At 40.3% G+C, this 25,433-nt stretch overlaps 1 protein-coding gene across 3 annotated transcripts in view; it reads left to right on the top strand.

Moving 5' to 3' along the window:
• The window catches only part of DCBLD2 (discoidin, CUB and LCCL domain containing 2), an 80,414-nt gene that overhangs the window by 3,435 nt on the left and 51,546 nt on the right, over positions 1 to 25,433 (top strand). For 2 of the 3 annotated variants that reach the window (XM_038396486.2, XM_043511442.1), the window contains exons 2-3: positions 16,855 to 17,082; positions 24,180 to 24,317. In XM_038396486.2, the coding sequence (XP_038252414.1) occupies positions 16,855 to 17,082; positions 24,180 to 24,317 (366 nt within the window). Of the gene's footprint in view, positions 1 to 16,854; positions 17,083 to 20,442; positions 20,736 to 24,179; positions 24,318 to 25,433 lie in introns of those variants that run through there. The other variant, XM_043511457.1, reaches the window with a different exon arrangement.

The raw sequence follows: 25,433 nt of genomic DNA, 5'->3' as shown, positions 1-25,433 counted from the left end.
GTCCCCAGAGCAGATCCATCCTGTGCACTGAATGAGGCAGGGGTCCTGTAGAAAAAATAGTATGTGATCCTGTTGTTAAAGGCTATTGTTTTGCATATGCACAAAGGGGCTGATTTAAGGTTGCACTGGTTACTCATTAACTTTTGAGGGCTCGACTTTATAAGCTTAGTAATGTTCTTTTAACATTTTTTGTACTTGTAATTTCCTAAGTTAAAAATAAAACTAACCCTGAAAAAACAAATTCCATGGTGTGCCATCATATTGACACTCATATGATTGGAATCTTTAGATCCACCCGTGGCCCTCTGCCACTTGAGCGGATAGCAATAGTAACTTGTCATCTTCTATGTGTAGACTAGCACTAGACCAGAATGAGACACTTTGCCCTTGAGTTTCATGGATATTTGCTGACAGCAGAAAAATGGTGAGAATCTGGAATTTTTAGTACCATTAAAGCTGTGGAGGGAAGTGTGCTCTATTGGGCACAGACTCTTCTGCCATTCTCCCCAAACTTGACTCTTTCTGTGCCTCCTCCAGTTCCATTCCTGTTTTCTCCCCCTTTCCCCCCCATCCCCTTGCTCCTCCCCTAGTTTCATTCTCCTCATGTAGTCAGTCTCACTCCTCGGGCTTTGCCTCCCCATTGCAGTCTCCTTGCCTAGCCAATCCTAGCCCCTTAGTCTGGACTCCCCATCACAGTCCGAGTCTCCCCTTCCCTCCCTGAGCCCTGTCTCCACTACCCTCTGGCATTTTATGGCTCCTCTGCATATTTGTGCCTCCTCCTTCTCCTCCCCAACCCCACTGGCTCCCAATCTCCCTACCTAGGCTCCTTATCTAATTTCAATGTCTTGTTCTCCCCTCCCCCCCACTCCTACCAGTTCCCCCCACACACCTGTCCTCTCATCATGTCTATCTCCCCTTTCCCATACCTCATTCCCTCTCCCATACCTCTCCCTCTCCCTCATACCTAGCTCTCTTTGCCTAGCTGTTCCCAGTTTCCTTCTTTTCCCCCTGGCCAACCTCTAGTCCCTGACTCCTCATTCTCCCCCCACTCCCAGCTCCAGTTTACTTCCCAACGTCTGGCTTTTGTCCTATCTGCAGTTGAATCAGGCAGCTTCCTCCTCCGGGCTGCCTGGGCCCAGCATGGGAGTCACTGAGAGCACAGGAGACAGAGACTCCCTGCTCTAGAGTTCTGATGCCTGGCTTTGGCTCAGCCCATGGCAGTCCAGTGCTGGAATTGCAGGGAAAGTCCTGCTTAGGCCCAGGCTAGGGCATACCCTGGGCAGATGGGATCTTCAAGGAATTTAGCTACGAAACTCTGGCAAGTCTTGACTGACCATGTGCAAATTGGGATTTTTCAAAGACTTATCCTCATTTGGGTGGATTTTCATGGGGATGGCAAAAGGTACATTCCTGATCGAGAGGTCACCCCGTGGCAAATTTCAAGTTGCTGCACCAAAGAATGGAGCTGGTAGAACTTCTCAAAGGAAATGTCTCAAGAATTGTTTAACATGAGCAAAACAACTTATCTTTTTCTAGTGTCATTCTCAGAAATGGCAAAAAAGTTTTAGCTGAAATTTTCCAAAAAAAATTCAGCCTGAGGCAAATACCCACAAGAAAATATTTCAGTTTAAAGGGTTACCGTTTTGTAAAATTATAAGCAAATGAAAACAGAGTTTTATAGTGGGAAGTGCTGGGCAACCTTAATAATGGGTTGTGCTGCCAGCCCCACCTATAATAATTTGAACGAGGTTTGATACTTTCCTAGTGTGTTTTGCAATATAATCATATTCAAATAAACAAAAGGTAAAATATGCATGCCATCTTATAAAGGTTTTCATTCGACATGGAAGAATGTACACTATAGATTACCCACGTTTTAATCAGTATGACAGCAGTTGTAAAATACTCAAGAGCATAATAATCTCATTCCGCAAACAAGAAATGTTACCAATTGCTAGAAAGCTCTTGTGTGTTCATGGCTGTGTTTGAGCTCTGCTCTCACTTAACAGTTTCTTCCACATTCTCAGTAACAATCAAACATTAGCATACCAGTTTTTGTGTCTTGTGGGCATACTGATCTGCTATCATACATTTGTAAAACAGTCTGCTGTTTGACATGTTATAAACATAATAGTGATAGATGATAATGAGGAATTAGTGAGGACTCCAACACACAGTTTTTGAAACTACTTTGTAGTGAGGACCATATTTTAATACAGATTGTCTCTTGGATCACCACCTATTCTATTCACAGTTGTGCAGACCAAATCCCTTTGCTCTTGTGATTATATAACATCCTTGGGGCAATGATAGCAGTTGCTTACATGGAAAAGTAATATTGGGAAAGTATTTAATGCATTTTTTAGCTGCTCTTAATGCAGTTTAGCAGCTGGAAATGAGAGAGAGAGAGAGAGAGAGAGAGCCAGCATCACGTAATCAGCCAGCTCTCCGCGGACCTCATTTTGGGAACTTCTGCATTTAACAGATGTTCAGCTATTGTCTTGTACTCAGTGTGGCCTATTCGTCAGTTAAACCTATTTTGGCTGTCCAATAACAAAACAGACAAGTGAGAAAAGGACGCCGCTTACTTTTTTTCAACATAGAAATTCAGAAATGTTTCAGTAGCTTGGAATTTATTTAGATCGTTAGGGTCGGGGCCTTCTCTCCTTTTTATTAATAAAGCAACTCGTACAGTTTGGCTGATGTGTAATGGAGGTATCTGTAGTTACTCTATTCTTAAGGTTGTGTTGTAATTTAAACTTAAAGCTGGAGTAAACTCCCATTGTTTTTTTTCTTTGAATTTAGGCTCCAAATTTGACACGCAAAATAGTTGAGCATAACTGAATTTTCTTTGTAATTTTTTTCAGTAAAATCTTTAACTCTTGGAGATGAAACATCTTAAAATGTACCTTTTTGAAATTTAGCTCCCCCCCCCGTTATGTTTTCTTCTAAATTACCATAACCACCAAAAATGCCAAATTTAAAAAATACACATTTGGATATAAGCTATTTTGAACTTTCAAAATCAAATACATGAAGAATTATTTCCCTTTACTTCTTATAACCAGGACGTGAAAAATCCACTTATTCAAACATCTTTGAGTATGAATCTTCCCAGGATGCGTGTCACTGACTTCTGAATGGTCTAAGCTTGTATTTAAAAGAAAAAATAAGTTTCCAATCCCTATGATTGCAAAGATGACCATCCAAATTTGAGCACTTAAGTTAAAAGTAATGCAGCAATGTCATCCCAAGCCTGCAGAGAGACAGCTCAACTTACACCACTGGTGTTGGTTTGCAGAGGAGCTCCTGTGGCTGCTGCTGCTGTTAATCAGCCAGCGTGAGCGATCTGGCTGCCACTGGGAGATACCCCCAAACTTCCTGGAGCAGGGGGCAATAGAGGTGTACTTCCCCTTGGAGTAGAATAATATATGTGTCCAGTGTAGATTGATTTAAATAATGTAGGAGGAAACCTTGAATTAAATAGTCAGATTTTTAATCTTGTTTTGCATTTGTGCTTCTTTGTTTTCATAAAGAAAGGTTGATTCTTGTTCTTTGGTAAACATTTAAAACATATTGATTTGCAACTAAATATAGCCTTTCTACTAAATTTGGTACTATTTTTTGCTGACAAGGAAGATGCATTATACCTATCCACATATTTAAACACTTATTTAGCTTTGCATACATTTATTCAAATTCTTAATTTTCCATTGTTATGTTAAAAAGTAGGGAATGATGCATTTCTTGTTTGCTTGACCATAAATGTGTTAGTTGTAATTTGTATCAAGTGGAATTTGGATAAAAAATTGAATTTAATTAAAAATGCACAAAAACAGGATTTTAAAATTTATTAGCTAAAAAAAAATTACCTTACATGTGCTAGATAAATAAGGAAAAAAAGTTTATCAAAACATGTTTTGTATTTAAAACTAACTGATTTATTAAGCAAAGAAAGTATTATCTTAGTAGTCAGTGAATTGAAACTGGTTGTTTCTGCTCACCACATCCTTCACGATTTCAGAATTAGTAGATCTCATACTCTCACACCCAGTTTTTATTCATAACATGAAAGAGGAAAACAAGCTTTCCTGCTTTTTCAATTTCCAATTGGTTTCTTAACTTTGAGTGAACTAGGCATTGAACTGAACTAGTTGAATAAACTCAAATGAAGAAAATATCCTGTCTGCATCTGCAGAAGAGGCTACTGTTGTCAAAAACTGGTTTAGCATTTTAGTAAACTCTGACTCCAGGTGCTTAACCAGTGACTTCCACTATTACAGTGGTTTGACTTCTTTAAAACTGGTCAGCAAATGTTCTGCTTAATATTAATTATTTAATGTAAATGATTTTAATAGATGATAGTAACTTTATGCCTTAACGTAAGTTGTCAGCATTTCAAATTTCATTGTTATTTTTTAAAATAAACCCATATTCAATTTAAATCTGATTTTTTAAAAACAGAATTTAAACAATTGATTTGTATCCATGGTGTAGGGTTCCCAACAAGCCAGGTAGCAGACTGTGTGTGGCTTCTTCCTGCAGCTACACAGTAGAGCTCTACTAGAGTGACAGAAAGGAATTTTGTAGAGCCTTTTGCTTGAGTGAGTGGTGGCAGCGGCAAGGGGCCACACCCATGCAAGAGCCCTCTACTGAGGTGGAAAGCAGGGCCCATGCTGTTGCTAGTCGTCATGTTGGTTGGGACCTCCCTGCTCCTCACACCATTGCTTTCTCCTTGGTTGGGCTCAGATTTGATCCAGGAGGAAAACCTTCATCTTCTGCTATACCAACAAAGGACTCTGTGTTTGGACAGAACAAAATTTATTGAGGGGAGCAGAGGCTTGTCCAGTATTAATCAATCTGTATGTGTGGTGTTGGGGAACGTACTTTCTTTTTGTGTATGGGAGGACAACACTAATTTATTTCATATTTGTATGGAGCCTCTGGCACTAATTAGGAGTACAAACTTCAGCTGTCAGAGACTCTGCTCTTTGGACCCAAGAATTTTGGGGATACCTAATCAGGAGGGAGTATAGCTCAGAGCACAGGTGTATTCGGCTTGGCAAGTAGCCTTATCCTTGTTCTTGGAGGTATTGGGTGAATTTTTCAAGTCCTGGTCATAATCTAATGCAGTTCTACCAAGTTTAACTGACAGAGTTGCTGATATCCGTCAGCTAATTCTGTTTTGACTCTGTCTGACTCACCACCTGTGTCTTGGGCATACTCTGGTGAGACATGCTGGATAGCAGGGATATGGGATGAGCAGGAGGGGTGGAGCTTTGAGGAAATGTAGTAATAGTGTGGTTAGCAAGGATGTGCAAGAGTCCTGAGGAGGAACAAGTTTGTATTTGGAGGCCATGGTAGAAGGGACAATGGAAGGGGAGCCCATTTCTCCTGTTGTGGGTTAGTGGTACTTGAAGGGCTCCCCTGGTACTTCAGCATGCCAGAGACAGACCAGAAGCAGCAGCTCTATGGGAGCGCTTTATCATCTGATGCTGGAAACAGAGACCCAGGAGTGGTAAATTTCAGAAGAGGTGCCTTTTAAGAGCAGGACTTATAATTGAGTAGCTTTTCTTTTCCTTTTCCAGTTAGTGTTAGTCCTATTGGAGGTTTCTGAGGTGGTAGACAGAAAATGTGTGTGTTCTATAGGTCTTTTTTGTCTAGGAGATCTCTCCTCCAAGTAGTGATCCAGCCCAGCCCTACTCATCTTTTGAGGCCACATGAGATCAGGCCTCACTAGCTTAGCACAGTCCTGTTTAAAATATTAATCAACGACTACTTCATTTACAACTTCTTGTGATTCTCCTAATTAATCCCAGGATGCATTTTACACTCAATATAAATGATATTGAAAATGTATACCTTACAGCCACAACTCAAAATGTTAAATCAAATTGTTGAGTTGTGCTCAAATGAAGTTAGTGAAAACATTCTTACATTTTTTTTGTCACTGTTGCTGTGTACCACTTAAGTCATTTGGCCTTCTTTGAAAACATAATTTCCCTCCACTCTGTTAGTGGCACTGCCTGGGCTGACTTCTGCAGCCTTCTTCATACTTATAACATGAATCAGCATTTCCCAGATTTTGAAAGCTGAGTCCTCCGCTTTGGGAAAACGGAAGTAATAACCTATCCTTTGCAACCCCACCATGTGCCCCACACTTGGGATAATGCTCGTGTAGATCTTTGTAATATGATTAATACTCATTTGTTATGCATTTTGAGCATGAAATAACTAACAAGGATGACATTTAAAATATCATTGGCAACTGTGATAGCATCCATCAGTATCAACGTGGGCTGCTCAGGGAAGGTGCATAACGCTTGCATCTTTAAGAACACAGGACTGCTCAAAAAGCCACAAACAGGGACTTTATTTCTCATTGGTGATATTGAAATGCCAATCCGGATCCTGGGGGACCCAGCCCACCCCTTGCTCCCCTGGCTCATGAAGCTGTACACTGACCAACTTGACAGCACCAAGGAGCGATTTAACTACTGATTCGGCTGGTGCAGAATGACAGTTGAATGCACTTTTGTTGGACTGAAGGGACAGTGGCATTGTTTACTCACAAGATTGGATCTCAGTGAGAAAAATGTTCCAATAGTTATAGCTGCCTGCTGTGTTCTGCATAATATCTGTGAAGCAAAGGGGGAAATGTTTCTGCCAGGGCGGAGGTGGAACGTCTGTCTGCTGAGTTTGAACAGCCAGGCACCAGGGCTATTAAACGAATTCAGTGCGGAGGCATGGGTACTTTGAAAGAGCACTTTAACAGTGAGCTACAGTAACGTGTTTTGGTGTACTGTGCTGTACCTGGCCTCGTTGTTTTGCTCCCTGTTAGGAATTGGTGGTGCTTGGTGAACATCTATGACGGGGTCCCCAATGCGGTGCCTGCGGGGGCAATGGTGCCCGCTGGGGCAGTTGTGTGTGCCAGCAGGACACTGCACCACCAAACAGCCGCCGCCAAGCGTGGCTTCCGAGAAGCATTGCTGTTTCTCAGCGGCATCTCGGCGGCGACGCTTGTTGCCGCTGCCGCTTCTCGGCGGCGGGGTGTCTTCTGGGAATAGGAATATGCTATTCCCACAGAAAGGTTGGGGACCACTGTTCTATGAATATAACACTGTTAGTGCACCTATTAATTTTGTCTGTCAGTGATCCTATGAGTTGTCATATTGTACAGTAACAAGTAATTGTTTGCTTTCAGAAATGGTTGGCATTCTGTACCATCTGTCGCGAACTAATAAAGGTGAATTATGTTGCAAGTATAATTTTATTCTGTAACAAAATCAGTGAAAAGAAAAATCTGTGCAATTTTAAAGCAAATTCATCAAAACTTCATAAATCCCATCGTTTTCATTTATTAAGGGGAAAGAACATTCATGTCTATTTTAGCTACACACACCAGCCATGGCTTTGACAGGTCAGTGTATGTGAAGCTGTAGTTGTCCTTAATGCCTCCTGGAGTGAACTGGTAGAGGTGCAGTGGTCCCTGATACCACATGGAATGTTGTGCGAAGAGGTGTAGGGAGGTATTGCAATGGAGTTCTCCATGGACTGCAAAGGGAGGCGATCCTGGGATTGTGGAATCTTTAGGTCCACAAGAGTTTGCAGCATTTGTGTTTACTGCTGGAGAAGCCCCATTATATCCTGGTGCTTCTCCTTCTCCTTTTCCTGCTGGGACGACTTGGCCTTTCTCCTTTCCACTCTTTCCTTTTCCAGGCTGTCTGCAGTGTTCACCCTCCACGCCCTGTGCTCCTGGTTTGATGCAGCACTGGCTTGCAGGATTTCATTGAACATGTCATCCAAGTCCTCTTCTTTCTCTTCCTTTTCTGACTCAGACGTTCAGTGGATGTGGCGCAGGAACCCCTTAAGGCAGCAACGGCAGATAAAACGCACAGAGGTACCATTGTCAGTATATTCACAACGGAAAGCAAAAGTTAAGATTCATAGCTCCCTTTCCTTGCTCCCCTAAAGTTTTAAATGACCTGCTCATGGACACATCTGCTTCGGAGTGCTTGTGCATAGCTTCACTAAGCACCATCCAGGGTGAGTGTGGCCCACCAGGTATGAGGGTAATGTGGAGGGAATTGTGTGGTTGCATGAAACTATGAGTTTCCTGAATATTGGCACCATTTTCCACAGGAGGTGGTGATTGTAGCTCATATGTCACTTTTGAGGGTAACAAAGGCAGAGAGAGGATAGTGGCTGCTGGCATCCCAAAGCCACCTAGGCCCACATGCTGCTAGCCTGTTTACTACAATGGTATTTGCCAAAGTGTCTGATTGCAGAGGAAGATACAAGTCTGCCATCCCTAGAAACCTTCAGGAGAGGATTGTAGGGTACCTCCATGAAAGTTTCATCAAGATCTCTTGGGAGGATTCAGGTGCCATCCCTGTGTACATAAACTGCTCTGCGTGACCCCGTTGCCTAACTCTATAGGGTAATGAAAAGCAGATAACAACTCTACCTCTCTTTGTTCTACTGCTACCTCTTCTCATATGAGTAAACTAATGAAAAGTTAATAGCTGTGTCCTGTTAAGTCAGAAGTGCCATCACAGTAATGGGAAATACATTCACACACTGATCTGAGGTTCCTTCCCCTGCATCAGGCTTTCCCGTACTTGGCTGTTGGGACTGACTAGATTGTGGTAGAGTCTCAAATATGTTCTGGCTGACTTCATAGCTGGACCCCCAGTCACGTGTCCCCTATCCTCCTCCATCTTCATCTTGTCCTCACTTTTCAAGCCAGAGGTCTGTGGTTTGGTCTCCTCTGAGGTATTGATGGTGGTGTGTGGGGTTGTGGTACCACCAAGTATGGCATGCAGTTCTTTGTAAAAGCAGCAAGTCTGTGGTTTGGCACCAGATCTACTGTTGGCCTCCCTGGTCTTCTGGTATGGCTGTCACAGTTTGTTGGCTTTCACACGGCACTGCTGTTAGTCTTTGTCATTCCCCTTCTCCTGCATCCTCCATGCAATCTGCTTATAGATGTTCATGTTTCTGCAGCTGATCCATAACTGTGCTTGCACAGCCTCTTCTCTCCACAGGCCCAAGAGATCTAATATCTTCAGTCTACTCCAAGCTGGAGCATGTCTGGATCATGTAGTCAGCATGGTCAGCTGGCCAGCTGCATACAACAATGGAGAGCTGTTAGGTGTGCTTGCCAAGCTAGACAGTCAGGAAAAGCCATTTCAAAAATGCAGAGGGCTTTAAAGGGGAGGGGATCTTCTGGTCTCTGTGACCCCTAGGCAAAGGAGTTCACAACTGTGAGTGAAGTAGTCAGTGTCAGTAATTGTGGGATAGCTGTTGGCATACTGTTAGGGTTGATATACGTATCACAGTGTCTACACATGTGCTGCATTGACTTCAGTACATCAACCATGGCTCAAAGTTGTTTGGGGAAGTGGTGGTGTTGCATCGCTGTAACACGGCTCCTTTATTTGTGGGAGACAAATTTTAAGTGTAGATTGTAGACACATGCACAGCGGGGTCCACACAAGGTGGCTTAGGTCGACCTAACTTTGTAGTGTAGACCAGGCCACAGTTTACTTCATAGACCTCATTGCACAGGCAGCTTTTTGCTGTATGTTGCCGAAATCTGAAAGCCACTACCTAAAGTCCTGGGATGTGTGTCTGTACTCAAGATAGCTACGCATGGGCTATGAAGTCCACTTACTACTAATAAAACTGTCATTTTAGGCTTTGCTAATCAGTGTTCTTTTGTGATCCATTCATACAAAGTTTACTAAATATTTAAGTAAGTAGCCATTACCAATGTGTCCAACCCCCCGTCCCCTGACTCCCCCCCGACCCATCCAACCCCCTGATCCCCTGACTGTCCCCCGAGAATCCCTGCCCCCTTACCATGCCAGAGCCAACCACACTGCTGCGCTCCCAGGTAGGAGTGGCAGGCCAGAGCACTGGCCGCGTGGCGAGGTGAAGCTGCAGGCGAGGGGAAACAGCGGGGGAGGGGCCAGGGGCTAGCCTCCCTGGCCGGAAGCTCAAGGGCCAGGCAGTACGGTCCTGCGGGCCGTAGTTTGCCCACCTCTGTCTCGGAGCTCTAAGCAGATACATCAGGAAATTTCAGATCAGAAAGTTCTCTCTCAGAAGGATCATTCACTGCCTGGCTACTCAGGATTGGGTCGCTGCTCTCAATCTCAAAGATACATATTTTTGTATCTCCATAAGACACACACACACACACACACACACACACACACACACACACACACACACACACACACACACACACACACACACACACACACACTCTGAAAGTATCTATGTTTTGCCCTTGTTTCAGAGCATTTCATACAGAGTCTCACCCTTTGGCCTCTCCACCGCACCCAGAGATTTTACCAAATGCCTGGCTTTGATAACAATGTATCTAAGGAGACAAGGGATTTTTATCTTCCCTTACTTAGACAATTGGCTGTTGAAGCCCCTGTCCAAAGAAGAATTAGAAAGACATGTTTTCCATTCGGAACTTTAGGTCCCCTCATAAACAAGACCTTGTCTCTGTTAGTCACTTTTGTCAGCTATTGGGTACTTTGTACTTGTACCCTTGAAGCTACTGTCTATCGTCAGTCCTCTCATTAGGACACAGGTTTGTGTAGCTGTTTCTTCTCTCATACTCCCTTACCCATTCTTCTGAGACAGACAATTTAGTTTGTGTATGGTAGCAGAGAAGACAAATGCCTGATCTGTTACAATATTATAATTTGAGTGTTTTAAAATGTTGTTACTGTATCCTGTATGTTGAATTTAAATTAAAAGTCTAAATGCCAAAGTGTTTGCTGCAAATAAATTTGGTGTTGGAAAGCTAAGGCAGTGCTTCAATTTCTTCATCTGTAAATTTCTCCATCACCTTTATAAAGCTCTTTGGCATGTATGGATAAAATTCATTAATTGCTATGTTACATTAGTCCAGAATATGGGTAGTACTAAGTAAGTGAAAAGGCTCAAATTGTTATGATGATTGTTTCAAATTCGTTCTTTTAATGTAAGAACAGAGGTTGCAAAACTCCTCCAGCAGGCTGTTAAAATCATCAAAGGCAAACTGCATGTTTAACATTTTTGGCCTTTCTTCTCTTGCCCCTCCCCTCGATCCATAATCTGTTGTTCACTCAACTCCTTTCTCCAGTTGCCGTCCTGTCTTCAGGCCTATGTTTCGCTCCACAGAATAACAGCAATATATTTTTTTTTATATTTTGTTTCAAAATAGAATTGGTTGCCAGAAATTGGCTCTCTCCTAATGTAAACAAGTTGCGTAAACACACATGATAATGACTGTGGAGAAAGGGGAAACCAGCTGAGCCTGAAGGGAAGGAGAACTCTTGAGCGGGAGGGTCTGATCTTCCACACAATGAAGAGTCGCTCCCACTGAAGTCGGTAGGAGTACTATGAGCAGGATTGGGGCTGAAGGAGGGAAATGACTCAAAGTATTTTAAAATTTTTTTAAAAAACATTTGTAGTTTGAAAGCCCCATTTTCGTTACTTTTTGGTATTTTTTTTTCATGATACATTTTTTTTGACTTTCCTGCCTCAGTTGAAAGGAATGAGAAGCTGACACAGCATCTTTGCTGCATGTAAACAGCAGAAAAATTCTGTGCAGAGCATCTTATCAGAGCAAGAGGGATTATAGTAGCCCATCAAAGTAGACGGTTGCATATTCAGAGTTAAAATGAGCAGCTTGAAATTCCTTTCTTTGCTTAGATTCATCTGAGAACTCTGGTGCTGCCATCATTCCATTCAGTTAAGAGAGTTAGTTTTTCTTGCTATTCTCTCTTGAACTCCCATTATTTGTTTTCAGAATATAATACTTTATGCAGATATCTTGTTAAGAAGCAGTTAAATTCTCTCTCCAAACATACACTGCATGTATTAAAATTCACATTCATATTTTGATATGCATTTTATACATTTTGCATCCTGTACACTTTGCAGACAGTAATCAAAGTGTCTATAGACCTGGTTTTATGCTGTTCCCTTCTCTATGTTAGGAATGGGAAGAGGATTTTCTTGTATTAAATTTCAGATTTTTAAAAGGATTTTGATAGCAGTTCACTTTGTTCTCCAAAAAAGGTCTCAGAAGAAAATTAGAGTAGGTTAACTGTGTAATGGAGATCTCTAAATTACAAATTGCTTCCAGGGGTGGTCTTTACTTAAACGCTCTGTTCCACATGAGTACACTCCTTCTAATTTGCTACAAGGGACTTAGCTGGCTTTTCACATTTTGTGTTGGGCCCCATGCACCATGTGGTGGTTATGGTTTTACAATTATTTTGTATTGATTTCACAAATTTTTTTGAGAAGTTGAAAAGTTAATTGTATAGCAGATTATTCATTCAATCACTTGGCCAGTGCAAATTTTCTGAATGATCTTTTCAAATGTCAGAGATGCCACTTATTAAAGACAGTAAAACTTGTCAGCTCATTCAAGAAAAATTGGTTATGTAGGACTGGACGTTAAGATTCTTTGTCTGAACTCTAGTAATCCAACTTAATGTCCGTGTGCCCAGCTCACCAGAAGCTTGATCCTATGATAATTGAGTTTGATAATGACCTTCAGATCAATAAAACAGATGTCATGGTAGATATATGCCTGGAATGCAAAGAACATTTGCAATGGGTGTTTTCTCTTGAAGAAGTGGCTGATAGCTGTAGAACTTTTCCCCTTGATCAAAGATGTCTTTCTGTCTGCAGATGATCCACAATGTTATATAACTTAGAAGCAATGACACACTTTTTATGCAGATGAGGTTCAAGTGCTCTCAGAACCAATAAAGCAAAACAAGATTCCCTTGTTTAGCAAATCTCAGTGGGAGCAAATACAAGTAATCCAAATAGTTCCTGAATAATAATGTTGTCCTTGGCAAATTGTACATTGGTTACTAGACTAGACATGCAACAGTAATCTGTAAATTCTTCGGGCATAAAAATCTGACATTCCCAGTATTGCTATCCCAAATGAGACAACCTAACAAAAAGACGGATGTAAAATTTGTGACCAGCGTGAGTCACCAGAGAAATTTGACTTTGACACGATGATCCTATTAGTTTAGGCTGCACGTGCCAGGTGACATAATTTAGACCTTCCAAGAGTACCTTGAAGATCTGCTATTTCTACTCCCATCTAGTGTCTGTAAAGCAACTAAGGGCTGGTCTACACTGGTGAGATAAATAAAAAATTCCCACCCCTTAACCAACAAGCTCCTTGGTGGACTCGGTTATACTGGAATGAAGGTGCCTTACACTGATATAGTTATTCCCCTTCCCATGTGGAAATATTTGTACTGGTATAAAGCACCTTCATACCAGTATAACTGAATCCACACTAGTGGCATTGTACTGCTTTATACCAGCATAGTTAAAGCGGTATAACTTAATAGAGTATGCAAGCCTGAGTGTGGTTTTGGTGAAGCAAAACATAGACTTTTGTTCATAAGCATATATTCCCAACAGGTCCTCTACCAGTAAATAGGAAGAGGTTACTTCAGGCTAGTGGAAACAAGACTGAACTTTCCATGCTTCACGGGGTAAAACTGTTAAAACATGTTAACATTCATTTTTTTTAAAAGGTTGTGTTTAAAAAATGCATGTTAAAATGTTAACATGTTTTAACTGATATATTTTAAAGCACAACCTAATAATTTTGGCCTCCCTGTTCAAATTCGGTGCTGGGTATTTGGGTAATTATGGTGACGTCGTATTTATGTACTATTTTGAATATATAAATAACTAAGCAATCACCAGTCCACATCACAGAACAGGAAAAATTCGGGTAGGAAGTATAGCAAATCAGTTGAATTGTTCATTACCTTAATTAGAATACAGCCTGAAATAAAAAAAAAAAATTTTATGCCTGTGATATGCCCGGGGTTTTGAAATGTTGGCTATAGGTCAGAAATATGATCAATATGGATTGGATAAAAAGCTACGTATTTGTTATTACACAGTAACTCCTCACTTAAAGTTGTCCTGGTTAACGTTGTTTGGTTGCTGATCAATTAGAGAACATGCTCGTTTAAAGTTGCACAATACTCCCTTATAACGTTATTTGGCAGCCACCAGCTTTGTCCACTGCTTGCAGGAAGAGCAGCCAGTTGGAGCTAGCTGCTGGGGGCTTGGAACCAGGGTAAATCAGCAGCCCCCCTCTCAGCTCCCCAGTCCCCTAAGTTCCCTGTGCAGCAGCCTCCCAGCAGGCTATCAATTGCCGGCAGTTCAGCTGTCCCTTCCCACACTGCCATATGCTGCTCCTGCCCTCTGCGTTAGAGCAACTCCCTCCGGCTTGCTGTACTGGGGGGCGGGGAGGAGAGTGGGGCTAATATCAGGGTGCCTCCCTCCTCCTGCTCCCCCTGCTCCTGCCACCCGCTTACGACATCTCCATAGAGCAGCAGGGGGACACGACAGGGCTCAGGATGGAGGGAGCTTGCTAGCAGCAGCTGCTGTCTGAACTTGCTTAAAAAGTAGAGTGCGGTCAGCCAGCGTACTTAAAGGGGCAATGCGCGTCTCAATTAAGGGCTGTCTTTAGTCTATTTGCTATAAAGTTTCTGAATAATAAATCTTGCATTCACACAATCTTACTTTTATTGAGATGCTGAAAAATCCTTTTACAAACAAACAATATACAAAGTATACATGCTGACCACTTAAGCCACCTCCATGGTAAAATGAGGCAACTGTTTACTAGTATACAGCAATGCCTATTAGGGTAGTAAATGAAAAAGACTTTTGTCAGGAGGGAATTTAATTAGAGACAATATAATTATTGACCCATTACCAAAATGGAAACAACAGTGTTTATGGCATATAATGTCAACTGATGATGGAACAAACAATTTTCAAACAAAATGCCAAAAATAAGATAAAGCGAAGCATTGTCAAATGAATGCTTTTATAACAGAACCTGTGACTACACTGAAAGCAATTTTGAACATGTTAACTTTCTTCCAAAAGAAAATATACGCTATTGTTTTAATACTACTAACAGAGGTGACTTATGACTCCTTTCTGTTTGGAATGCTAATCTGTATTCTTGCACCACCAGCAGCTGGGATTTTAAAACGTACACTTTTCTTGCCTTTTTGAGGTCCAGGGGAATGCAAAGAAAACAGTTTTTAAAAATGAAGGGCCTCTGTGGGTTTAAGTCACCAAATATTATTATTTAGTTTTTTGAGGTCTTTTTAGTGCAGTCAACTTGCTGCTACAGTCGTTCTAGCAAAAGGCACTGTCTGTTTTAGGAGGATTCTTTTTTTCATTTGTGTAGTCATTACATAGTCCTTAGACTTTTCAGCATGGATTTTTTTTTAACCTTAGGACACAGAGTAGAAGGTTAGTATATAAAACAGTGGCATACTGTGAAAGCTTATAGCTATTGTATCAAAAAGCTGTCTCCAAGAGTAATGTTGACTGTTGTGGAGTGCTAGAATGTAGTATCTGAACATACTTTCTAATAATGATGATGTCTTCTGTTAAGAAAAAAGTGAGGGGTTAAATGAGTCTCTGGATGGGGAATATAGTGGGGGGAAGAGTACTTTTAAACAGAACGTTGAATTGGATTTGTGCCTGCACCCCTACTGTTCTCATTTGAATGTGTAAAATAAAAGCTGATACCTGTACTTTGAGCGTGATCTTGTGAGCTGCTGAACACTTCCAAAGGGCCCCTCTGGAAGTGCTCTACATCTCACAGGGTCATGCCCTACAAGAGTAGTGCAAACCCTAATACAATAATTTAATACAACTGATTTCAGTGAGTTGGCTCCTATTCTTCAAGTACTAACACAAATATTCCAGTTTGCAAGGGGTTGTTTTATTCCAAATGTTACAATTTAGCTGGATTGTAGTCTTCAAGTTAGAACTACTTCCTTCTATCTTGGGAACAATGTTCATTAAGTCCTTATTGCTACTTATGTAGTATTCTCATATTCAAAGCAGTTTACAAATGCTAATTTCATTTTACTGGCTGCAGTTCATATTCTGCTATTGAGTAAATACTCTCAGGCTTACACTTAGTTTGCCCTTGTTATGGATGTTTTGCTAATACATTTGATTTACGCTTGTAAATTTACAATCGCATTAAATTTTTCTACTCACAAATTCATAGATCTTCCTTATTGTATTTATTTATTTATTATGTAGTAAGTAATAATATTTTTTTACATTTATACAGTGGTGGTGCTTCAGAGACCACCTAGGCACTACACAAACATAGAAGTTGCAGTCCGTGCTCTAAAGAGCCAGTAAGGTTAATACAGATATATTTTATTGGCAACCAAATACAGTCACCACCTTAAAATTAAGTAGTTTATGATCACACTTCTTTTTCAGCTATTTCCAGGGATTTGTTTTGCTCTCCACTCCCCAAAGATCATGTTGCGCTTCTGCTCCTGTTGCCAAAATGCTAAGAATGCAGAATCAGCAATTAAACTAATGTCTTCCTATTTAAGATCACAATTACAATAGGGCTGGATTTCCTCTCCCCTTTTTGTTAAAATCATTTTTGTGTGTGTGTCCATAAACCTGAAGAAACACCTATCCCGCTGTTTGTGCTATATGCTTTTTTTTTTTTAAAGCTATCACAGAGTAATCTTACCTATTGGGGAAAGTTGTTGCAGCTCCCCGGTCAGATGTGCTCAGGAACTTAGACACCTAGGTAAAGTTGGTTAAATCCTATTTTGTCGCAGTTATAGTTTCACCACTGCCTATTTTGCTTTTGAGCCTTATCAGAATGTAGTTAGTAAAACTTTACTTTCAAAAATCTTTTGCCATTCCGAAGACCAGGTTGACTACTAATGACCCTTTAAAGGCACATGCTATATGAATTATTTATTTGTGATACAATTTTCTGTTTTTAAGGTGATGGTTGTGGACACACTGTTCTGGGCCTGGAAAGTGGAACTCTTACTTCAATAAACTACCCACAGACCTATCCCAACAGCACGGTGTGCGAGTGGGAGATCCGTGTAAAATCCGGACAGAGAGTTCAGCTCAAATTTGGTGATTTTGATATTGAAGATTCAGATGCTTGCCATTTTAATTACTTGAGAGTTTACAATGGAATTGGACCCACCAGGACAGAGATAGGTAGGAGCTTTTATGTCCCTTTGCTTTTTAATGTTTGAATGCTGTTGTGTGGGGTAGAACTTGAAAAATAGTCATTCCTTACTATTTGTTTGCTTTCAGAAATACTTAGTAAACTGCACTGACCATGAACTAACGTGTATTTAATGGTATACACAGTAACTCTTCCCAAAATGCCAGAGGATTGTTACTATTACATTGAGTTGTAAGCAGGCTGGGACCTTGTCTATCTGTGTGTATGTGTGCAGTGCATAGTACAGTGAAGGCCTTTGGGTGCTATAGTAACACACGTAATAAATGATGAAAAGGAATGAGATGTGTACTGTATACAAGGGTCTCAAATAGGGGGAAGGAATGAATTTAGTGTAATAGAACTATATTTTCTCCTGTTCCCAGAGCAAGAAAATCATGCAAAATTTTTTACTTTGATGGCATCTGCTCTTCACAATATTAGAAGAAAATTGACTAGCATGCAGTCAATTTGCTAACGATAGCACTCTCCTAAAAGTACTGTTGTGGAAGAGTTAACTTGTAGCTGTTCTGTATGGTTTTTGTTAGAAGGAAAGGGAGGATAGAAATAAAAATCTAACAGTATGAAATTTAAGAGTCATAACCCAAAGAAAAGGAGTCTGCAGATTTTTCTATGCAGATGCATTTCGGTTGTTTTACACTTTCTTCTGCAGATATTTCTTTCGGCAGTGGTGTGTTTTTGTATAATCCAAGAATATTGAAGTGGCTGAACCAAATCTTGCTGTAAAGGCACTTGTGGAATGCTGGCTTTTTTCAAGCTGACTTGTCTTACTGTTACCTAGATGACTGTGTGAAAATAATAAGTACGTATGTGCTCTGAGCCCTTGAGCCAGACTCACTTTAAAATAACAAAGCACTGAGGTCCTTAAATGGCAAGGAACGTCCAGTCGTGATCCGTCTGTTACTCACTTTTACAAGTGAGTTAACTGACTTAAGTAAGAGTTCTACTTCATTTGTTTCTTTTGTCTTTCAGCTGTATCCAGCTGGTGTGAGTATAATACGTTGAGCAGTATGTGTCTTTTTCTGCTACTAGCAGATTAATTTATGGAACTAATAAGGATGCTAAAAATTGCAGCCATAGCTAACACAATTTCTTGAATTTACATATTTGAAACAACAGACAGTGGAGATATTAGACAAGTACTCCCATTTTGACCCTATCTCTTGATGTTTTCTCTAGGCACTTATCTCAGGCAAAAAAAAAAAAAAAAAAATCTAGAGTTAAGGTGGAAGGAATCTCAGTTCTGCCAAAAATCTCATAGGAGAATGTTAAAGATTTTTTCTCTTTCCCACTAGCCCCTAAAAAATAGCCAGGAAATTCCAAGTTAAATTTCAGCTTTGGATTTTGGGTTTTATTTATTTATTGCACAATTAAGATCAGTCAAAGAATCTTAACTCTGAAGTGTCATCTGAGAACAACCCTAAATTCTGAGGCAATCTTGTGCATCCATGTGTTTATTGAATACTCTTACCTCTTAATAACTTTTTTGGGGTCATGAAAGATATGAAGATGGATAAAGTTGTTGTAAGGAACTATGGAATCAGAGTTATGGTTGTCTGTGACCCTGAATGTATTTTGTATACTTTCAGATGGGTTTTTCTGTTTTTGTTTTTGTTTTTTGTTAAATTGAATCATTCATTTGGAATTTCCAGGTTTTCAATGTTTGTGGGTTTTTGGAAAACTACAAAATTCTCAAGTGTTGTTTGGCTGAAGCGTTAGTTTTTCAAACTTAACTTTTGGTTAATGAACTATTTGCCAGGGAATTTTCTTATATTAAAAAAAAATAGCATTATTCAGTGAAAGGAGTCCCTGCACAATTTGGAAGCCCAAGAGGGACATGGTGACCCTTACAAGCATTTCATTCTTCCTAGACAACCTCTCATCTTCATGTGGCTTGATATCGCCTATTTCCATTTAGCCTCCTATACCTTTTCTTTCTTCACCCCTTCAAGCCTGGGTTGCTTCCAGCAATCTACATCTGGGCCATTCACATTTTGCATATTTTATGCATATTTTAAAAGATGCACACATTTTTGAAATATGGACACATATATAATATATAGATTTAAGTATGTTTATGTTTAATATAGTCTCATAACATTGAATATCTATGTAACTTATTTGTACTGTCCAAGAAAATCTATGAGAAGCACTTATACTTATTTAGAAAAAAGAAAAGGAGTACTTGTGGCACCTTAGAGACTAACAAATTGTCATTATATTTGTTAGAGATTCTGAGAGAAGTGAAGTTTTAAATCCCTTTCAGTTGCATCACATGAAGGCAGACAACTAGATATTGACAAATTTTATAAGTGTATGTATACAAATGCTAGAAGTCTAAATACTAAGATAGGTGAACTCGAGTGGCTGGTGTTCAATCAGGATATTGATATAATAGGCATAACAGAAACTTGGTGGAACGATGATAATCAATGGGACACGATAATACCAGGGTACAAAATATATAAGAATGATAGAGTAAGTTGCGCTGGTAGGATTGTGCACAATATTGTGAAAGAAAGCATAAAGTCAAATATAGTAAAAATTTTAAATGAATCAAACTGTACATAGAATCTCTCCGGACAGAAACTCTATGCTTGGATAATAAGACTATAGCAGTAAGAATATACTCTTGACCAGAATGGTGCCAGTGATCATAAAATGCTCAGGGATATTAGAGGAGCTACAAAAACAGAAAACTCAATAATAATGGGGGATTTCAACTATCCCCATATTGACTGGATACATATCACTTCAGGACAGGATGTAGAAATAAAATTTCTAGACACTATTAATGACTGCTTCTTGGAGCAGCTATCCTGGAACCCAGAAGGGGAGAGGCAATTCTTAAGTTTCTATATGGTCAGAAACATGATGAGCCAAAATGTAATCAGAGGGAAAAGTGAATCAGAGGGAAACTTTAAAAACCGTGTATCTCAGAAAACTCTTCCTTTGTCTTGCTCCAAAATATCCAAAAATATTCTATCCTATAATGAGATATGGAATGTGAAATTTCAGGTGTGTTGATTATTTTTGATGTATGTAGGGGTGGGTGGGGAAGTTTGAAAATCATGCTTATCATGGGAAGTTAGCTTTGTTAGCACTTCTTCATAATAGTGTTCAATCCAGTATTTGAGTGCTGTATACCAACCACTAAATGAAAATAAATGTTCTACAAATACATCTACCTGCAAATTAGGCCCACATGAGTTCCAAGTGCATTCTTATCTTGTAATTATTAAAAGGTACACAATACTGTTTATTGTGATCAACAGTTAATTATTGGAAAGATCCAAAGTATAAATTTACTGTCATTGTGCATAGATTAACAGGGTAAAATTACAGCTGGTAAGCGAATACTGGGGGCTTGCGTTACCTGGAAGAAAGTTGTTTTTACAAAAGTCTTGAAAAAAGTCTACAAACTCAAACCACAGTGGAAATTCCAGTCAGAAATTCCATATCTCTACTAGAATTTGTGGATCTGTGATGATTTTGCAGAACAACATCTTGCATCCAAAGATTTCCACAAAAATTGTGACATACCTTAAATGACTGATGGAGAGACTCCTCCCTGAGGAAGAAATCCCTCAGATAAAAAATATGGCTTATTACAGAAATAATGAAGGTAGACTTTGATTTGGGAAATACATTTTGCTGCTAAAAGAAATGTTGTTTTTTGTTATTATTTTAAAGCAGATTTTAACTGTTGTTGCTTAGAACAAAACACCCCCCTTCCCCAAATGTATATTTTGACTAATAATGGCTAACTGCATCCCAGATTTTTATTTCTGGGGGAATTCTGTGTCACTGCACATGCACAGAATTCATGTCCACCCACAGAATTTTTTGTTTCCCTGCAGAAAATGATAGGGAAGCAAAGGAATCCGCAAGAGGGGGTCACATGCTCGTGTAGTTTCCGGCACATGGAGCAGCTGTGGGGGCAGGACTGGGGATGCCCGTGGGTGTAGTTTGTGGGGGATATACCCCATCCAAACGTGGTGCATGGGTGGGGCATGCAGGATCACGTGCCACTGCCTCGCCCCCATTTCTGTAAGCATAGAGTTGCCTGGGTAAAGGAGGGTTTCGCAACAGCTAGCTGACTCTGCAGCTGGACACCACTTCCTTGGTCCTAGTGCTGGTTGTACTCCCCTTCTGTGTGCTGGGAGCCATCCTGTTTTCTGTACAATGGTGAGTGCCTGTGGTGGGGTAGAGTAGGGAGAATGGGGTGGGTAGAGGAAATAGAGGAATGGGAGTGGGGTGGTAGGGAAGAGGAAGTGGGGAAGGAAGGGGGATGGTATAGTGTAGGGGGATGTGGGAGTGAGGGGAGAGATGAGGCAGTAGGGAGGGGAAGGGATAGGATAGGGCAGTGTGTGGGGGGGAACCTAGCATGCGGCATCCCCTTGGCAGTAGCTGGGGCTCCCCCATTAAGCAGGCCTATCGAACTCCCACCCCAACAAACCCCACCATCCCTGCACATGGACCACCCTGATGAGCCTCCCACCCCACTGAGCCCCAACTAGCTGCATCCAGACCTCACCCCATCGAGCCCCACTCCCCCAGCATCCAAACCCCTCTGTTAAGCTCCCCACACCCAGACCTCTGCTGCTGAGCCCCAACCACCTTCACCTGGATCCCCCTGAAGAGTCCCATTGTCCCTGCAACCAGACCCCCCAACGAGTCCCTGTGCATCCAGATCCCCCACTGAGCTGCCTGCACCCCAGTTGTCCCACATAGAAATCTCTCACCCCACACCTGGATCCCCACCCCCCACTAAGCCCCTCCATACTTGGATCCTGCTTGAATGAGCCTGTCTACCCATATCTTGTGCTCCTGGTGCAGAGGGGCAGGGCCCTGGGGTGTTTCTGGTACAGGCCAAGCCCTTGCGCTGTGTCAGGATCAGCTGCAGCCTCACCGCCAACTCCCTGTCCGGGAGTGTGGGGAGGCTGCAGGGTGATCTCCCACCTCCGTGCAGCCAGTGGCCTGTGCTCCCCACAGCCATGCTGGAGCCTCCACATTTATTTATTGATAAATAAAATTTGAATAATTTTGCAGCATTTTAAAATACTGTGTGCAGTTTTTTTGTTTTTTTTTGCTCAGAATTGTTAGGTGCAGAATTCCCGTAGGAGTAGATTTTGGAGATGTAATGTAAAGTGTATATTAAGCCAAAATGCAGAGGGGGGCATTATGTGGGGATTAATGGTCAATTAGGAAGAGCTGATGTTCCACAGTGACCATCTCAGGTTATCAGCTCATTCTAACTATTAATTAGTACCCAGAAATGGATTATGTGACTGTTTGCTATTAAATATAAAAACGTGTTTAAAAGAAACTTTCTTCTGGACTTCTTCTAACTTCAGGACTCTATTCATTTAACACCACTAGTATGATGTAATGTGAGCGGTATGTTGTATCCTTGGTGTCTGCTTTATGTCCTTTAAATAACAAATGTTGGAAGATCATATCTGACTGCTTCAGATACTGTTCAAGATGATTTTAGTGAACATTAAATGGATTAAACACTGGATAACTTGTCATCTCAAAATGTAATATTTCATGGATTCATAATCAAGGAGTGGGGGAAGAGTTTCTAGTGGAGTCCTAAAGAGATTAGTTCTCAGCCCAGTTCTGTTTAATATTAGTATAAATAAATGGGAAAACGTATATATAATCATTTCTGATAAAGTTTGCAGATGAAATCATGCAAGCACATGTATTTTTCACCCTATCTAGTAGGCTTAGCCCTTGAGCTAGTAGGTACTGGGGAAATTTTTCAAGCCCTTTTTCTAGCTTCATGGTTGGTCTTGCCGTATACATAGACAGGAGAATTCAGTTTTTATTTTTTTATAATTTTGCTAGATAATATCTATTTTTAAGCATTTTTTATTTTTATCTATTAAAATTTTCACACTTATGGGAAATTATGGGGAGAGGAGGGTGTCAGACAATAATTATTTAATGACCATAGATGTTTAGATTCAAAAAGTTAAAGCTTTATAACTTTTGAAACACAAATTGTCAACATCATGTATCAAAATATACAAAGTAAATATCCTTAAATCAAGCTCTAATAAGTTCTTACGCAGCATTTGTCTGTCTTTGCCTCTCTGTAAATTTTGATTATTGTTGGAAATATTTTTTCATTGCTTTGTGTATGTATGGTAATTTGACTTTTACTGACATTTTACTAATAAAAATCTAATCCTTCCAAGCCTAGGGTATTCAGAGTTCACCAGGAGTCTGTGTCCATGGTAAACATCGGGCTTTGCTGCCAAAAAATGCTTTCCCAGGGATAAAACCAGACAATATTTAAACCTGGTGTTCTCTCCAGGTCTTAATAGTATAGGAACCTGTTGTTTTAGTCTTGCTGATACTGGGACTTTATTCTCATGCAATTTGTCATATTGTTGTTCTTTCCTATTTGACAATGGTAAAAGATTTAGAAAATGTGACCTGAGGAAAGGTTAAAAAAAACCCGAATATGTTTAGTCATGAGAAGGAAGACTGAGGGGGATATGATAGTTTTTCAAATGTGTGAAGGGCTGTTATAAAGAAGATGGTGATTGGTTGTTCTGCATGTCCACTGAAGGTAGACAAGAAGAAATGGGCTTAATCTGCAGCAAGTGAGATGTAGGTTAGATATTAGGAAAAACTTTCTAGCTACAAGAATAGTTAAGTCCTGGAACGCGTTACCAAGGGGAGTTGTAGAATACTCGTAACTGAAGGTTTTTAAGAACAGGATGGACAAACATCTGTCAGATGGTCTAGGTTTACTTGGCCCTTCCTTAGTGCATGGGGCTGGATGATCTCTTGAGGTCCCTTCCACCCGTACATTTCTAGGGTTCTCTAATAGTTCTATTTAACTGTTATGCTATTTAAGCTCATGTTCATAGGTATCCCTGATTGAATCAACAGTTGAAATGCATATGATGTCTGTACTCTCCATCTCAAATACTGAGTATGTTCTTCACTTACAATCAGTTCACTTTAGCTTCAGTGTAATTAGAAAACTTAATGTGAGCTTACACTGAACATAAACAGGCTTTTTTAATGATTTTTTTTTTCTTCGTAGGAAAATACTGTGGTCTAGGCTTTCAGATGGACAGTTTAATTGAGTCAAAAAGTAATGAAGTCACAGTACAGTTCATGAGTGGGACACACCTTTCTGGGCGTGGATTTCTTGCCTCATATTCAACCACTGATAAAACAGGTATTTGTCAGATTCAGTTAGTTACTCTGTGTAGTGATTAAAATTAGAGCTGTATAATGAATACAAACTTATTTTTCTGTGTTCTCAACATGAGCAGTAGATATCTAAAAATACACACTCTTTTAGATGTAGTCTTAATACTTCTCAACTGTCCAACCCCTGGATACTGTTCAGAGTGGGTTAAGGAATGAAACAGATGAAACAGATGCTTTAGATAAAAGATTAAATACATTTGTTTGGAGTATAACAGCCAAGATACTGGATGAAGGGTCCTGAAAGATTTTTAGTGTAGATCACCTTTTTATAGAGTGGCAGTACCATGGAATTCTGATTCCATTCTGAGTCTCCTATAATCCCTGTGGTAACTGTTGCATTTTTCTACCTTTCTGTTTTCACACACATCTATCAGTTCCAATCTTTCTGTCTGATCTGCTCCTTGTTACCTTGTCCATGCATGGTATCCTGTTTCCTTGCCTCCTCCAAGGAATCTTATGGCTGGGGCCCAGCTGGTGGCTTCTTGTCTGGTTTTCTGCAAACAGCTTCTTTGTTCCTCTTTCATGCTCTTATGGTGCTGTGGCCTGCAATGGAGGCTGCTGTACGTGTTCTTCCTGTTCCTTTACATTTGCTTCTACTGGTGTTCAGCCTACACGCTGATAGAAGTGAATGTAGAGCTACACATGATCCTCCAGTTCTCTGTGGACCACCAGCAAGTGTTCTGCAGGCAACAGTTTGAGAACCTCATTCTTAGAGTTAATACTATAAAAAAAGTGGAGGAGGTCTTCCTTTCGTTCTCAATTTTTATTATATTTGTTTTCTAATTTGACTTGCATAAATTTATGTGTATTTAAACTTGACAGCTCAGACTGACATAGTGGATAAACGTGTCAAATTTTAGTTGTGACTCTTTGATAATGTGGGAAAGGCTCTCCTGTGTTCTGTACTTCATCCTGCTCCACTTGTGCAAGACTGTCATATGTTAACACCCAGAACCCAATACTAACTTCATCCTCTCTATTCAGTTTCCTCTTGTAAATAGAGTATAAGAATTTCTGACTTTTTAAAACATACTATAGTGCACTTACAAGCATTCTGTGAAGCATTACCAGGAATAATTAA

The sequence above is a fragment of the Dermochelys coriacea genome, chromosome 1, assembly GCF_009764565.3.
Source record: "Dermochelys coriacea isolate rDerCor1 chromosome 1, rDerCor1.pri.v4, whole genome shotgun sequence".
NCBI classification, from domain to species: domain Eukaryota; kingdom Metazoa; phylum Chordata; order Testudines; family Dermochelyidae; genus Dermochelys; species Dermochelys coriacea.
This window is presented reverse-complemented; position numbering and strand designations above follow the sequence as displayed.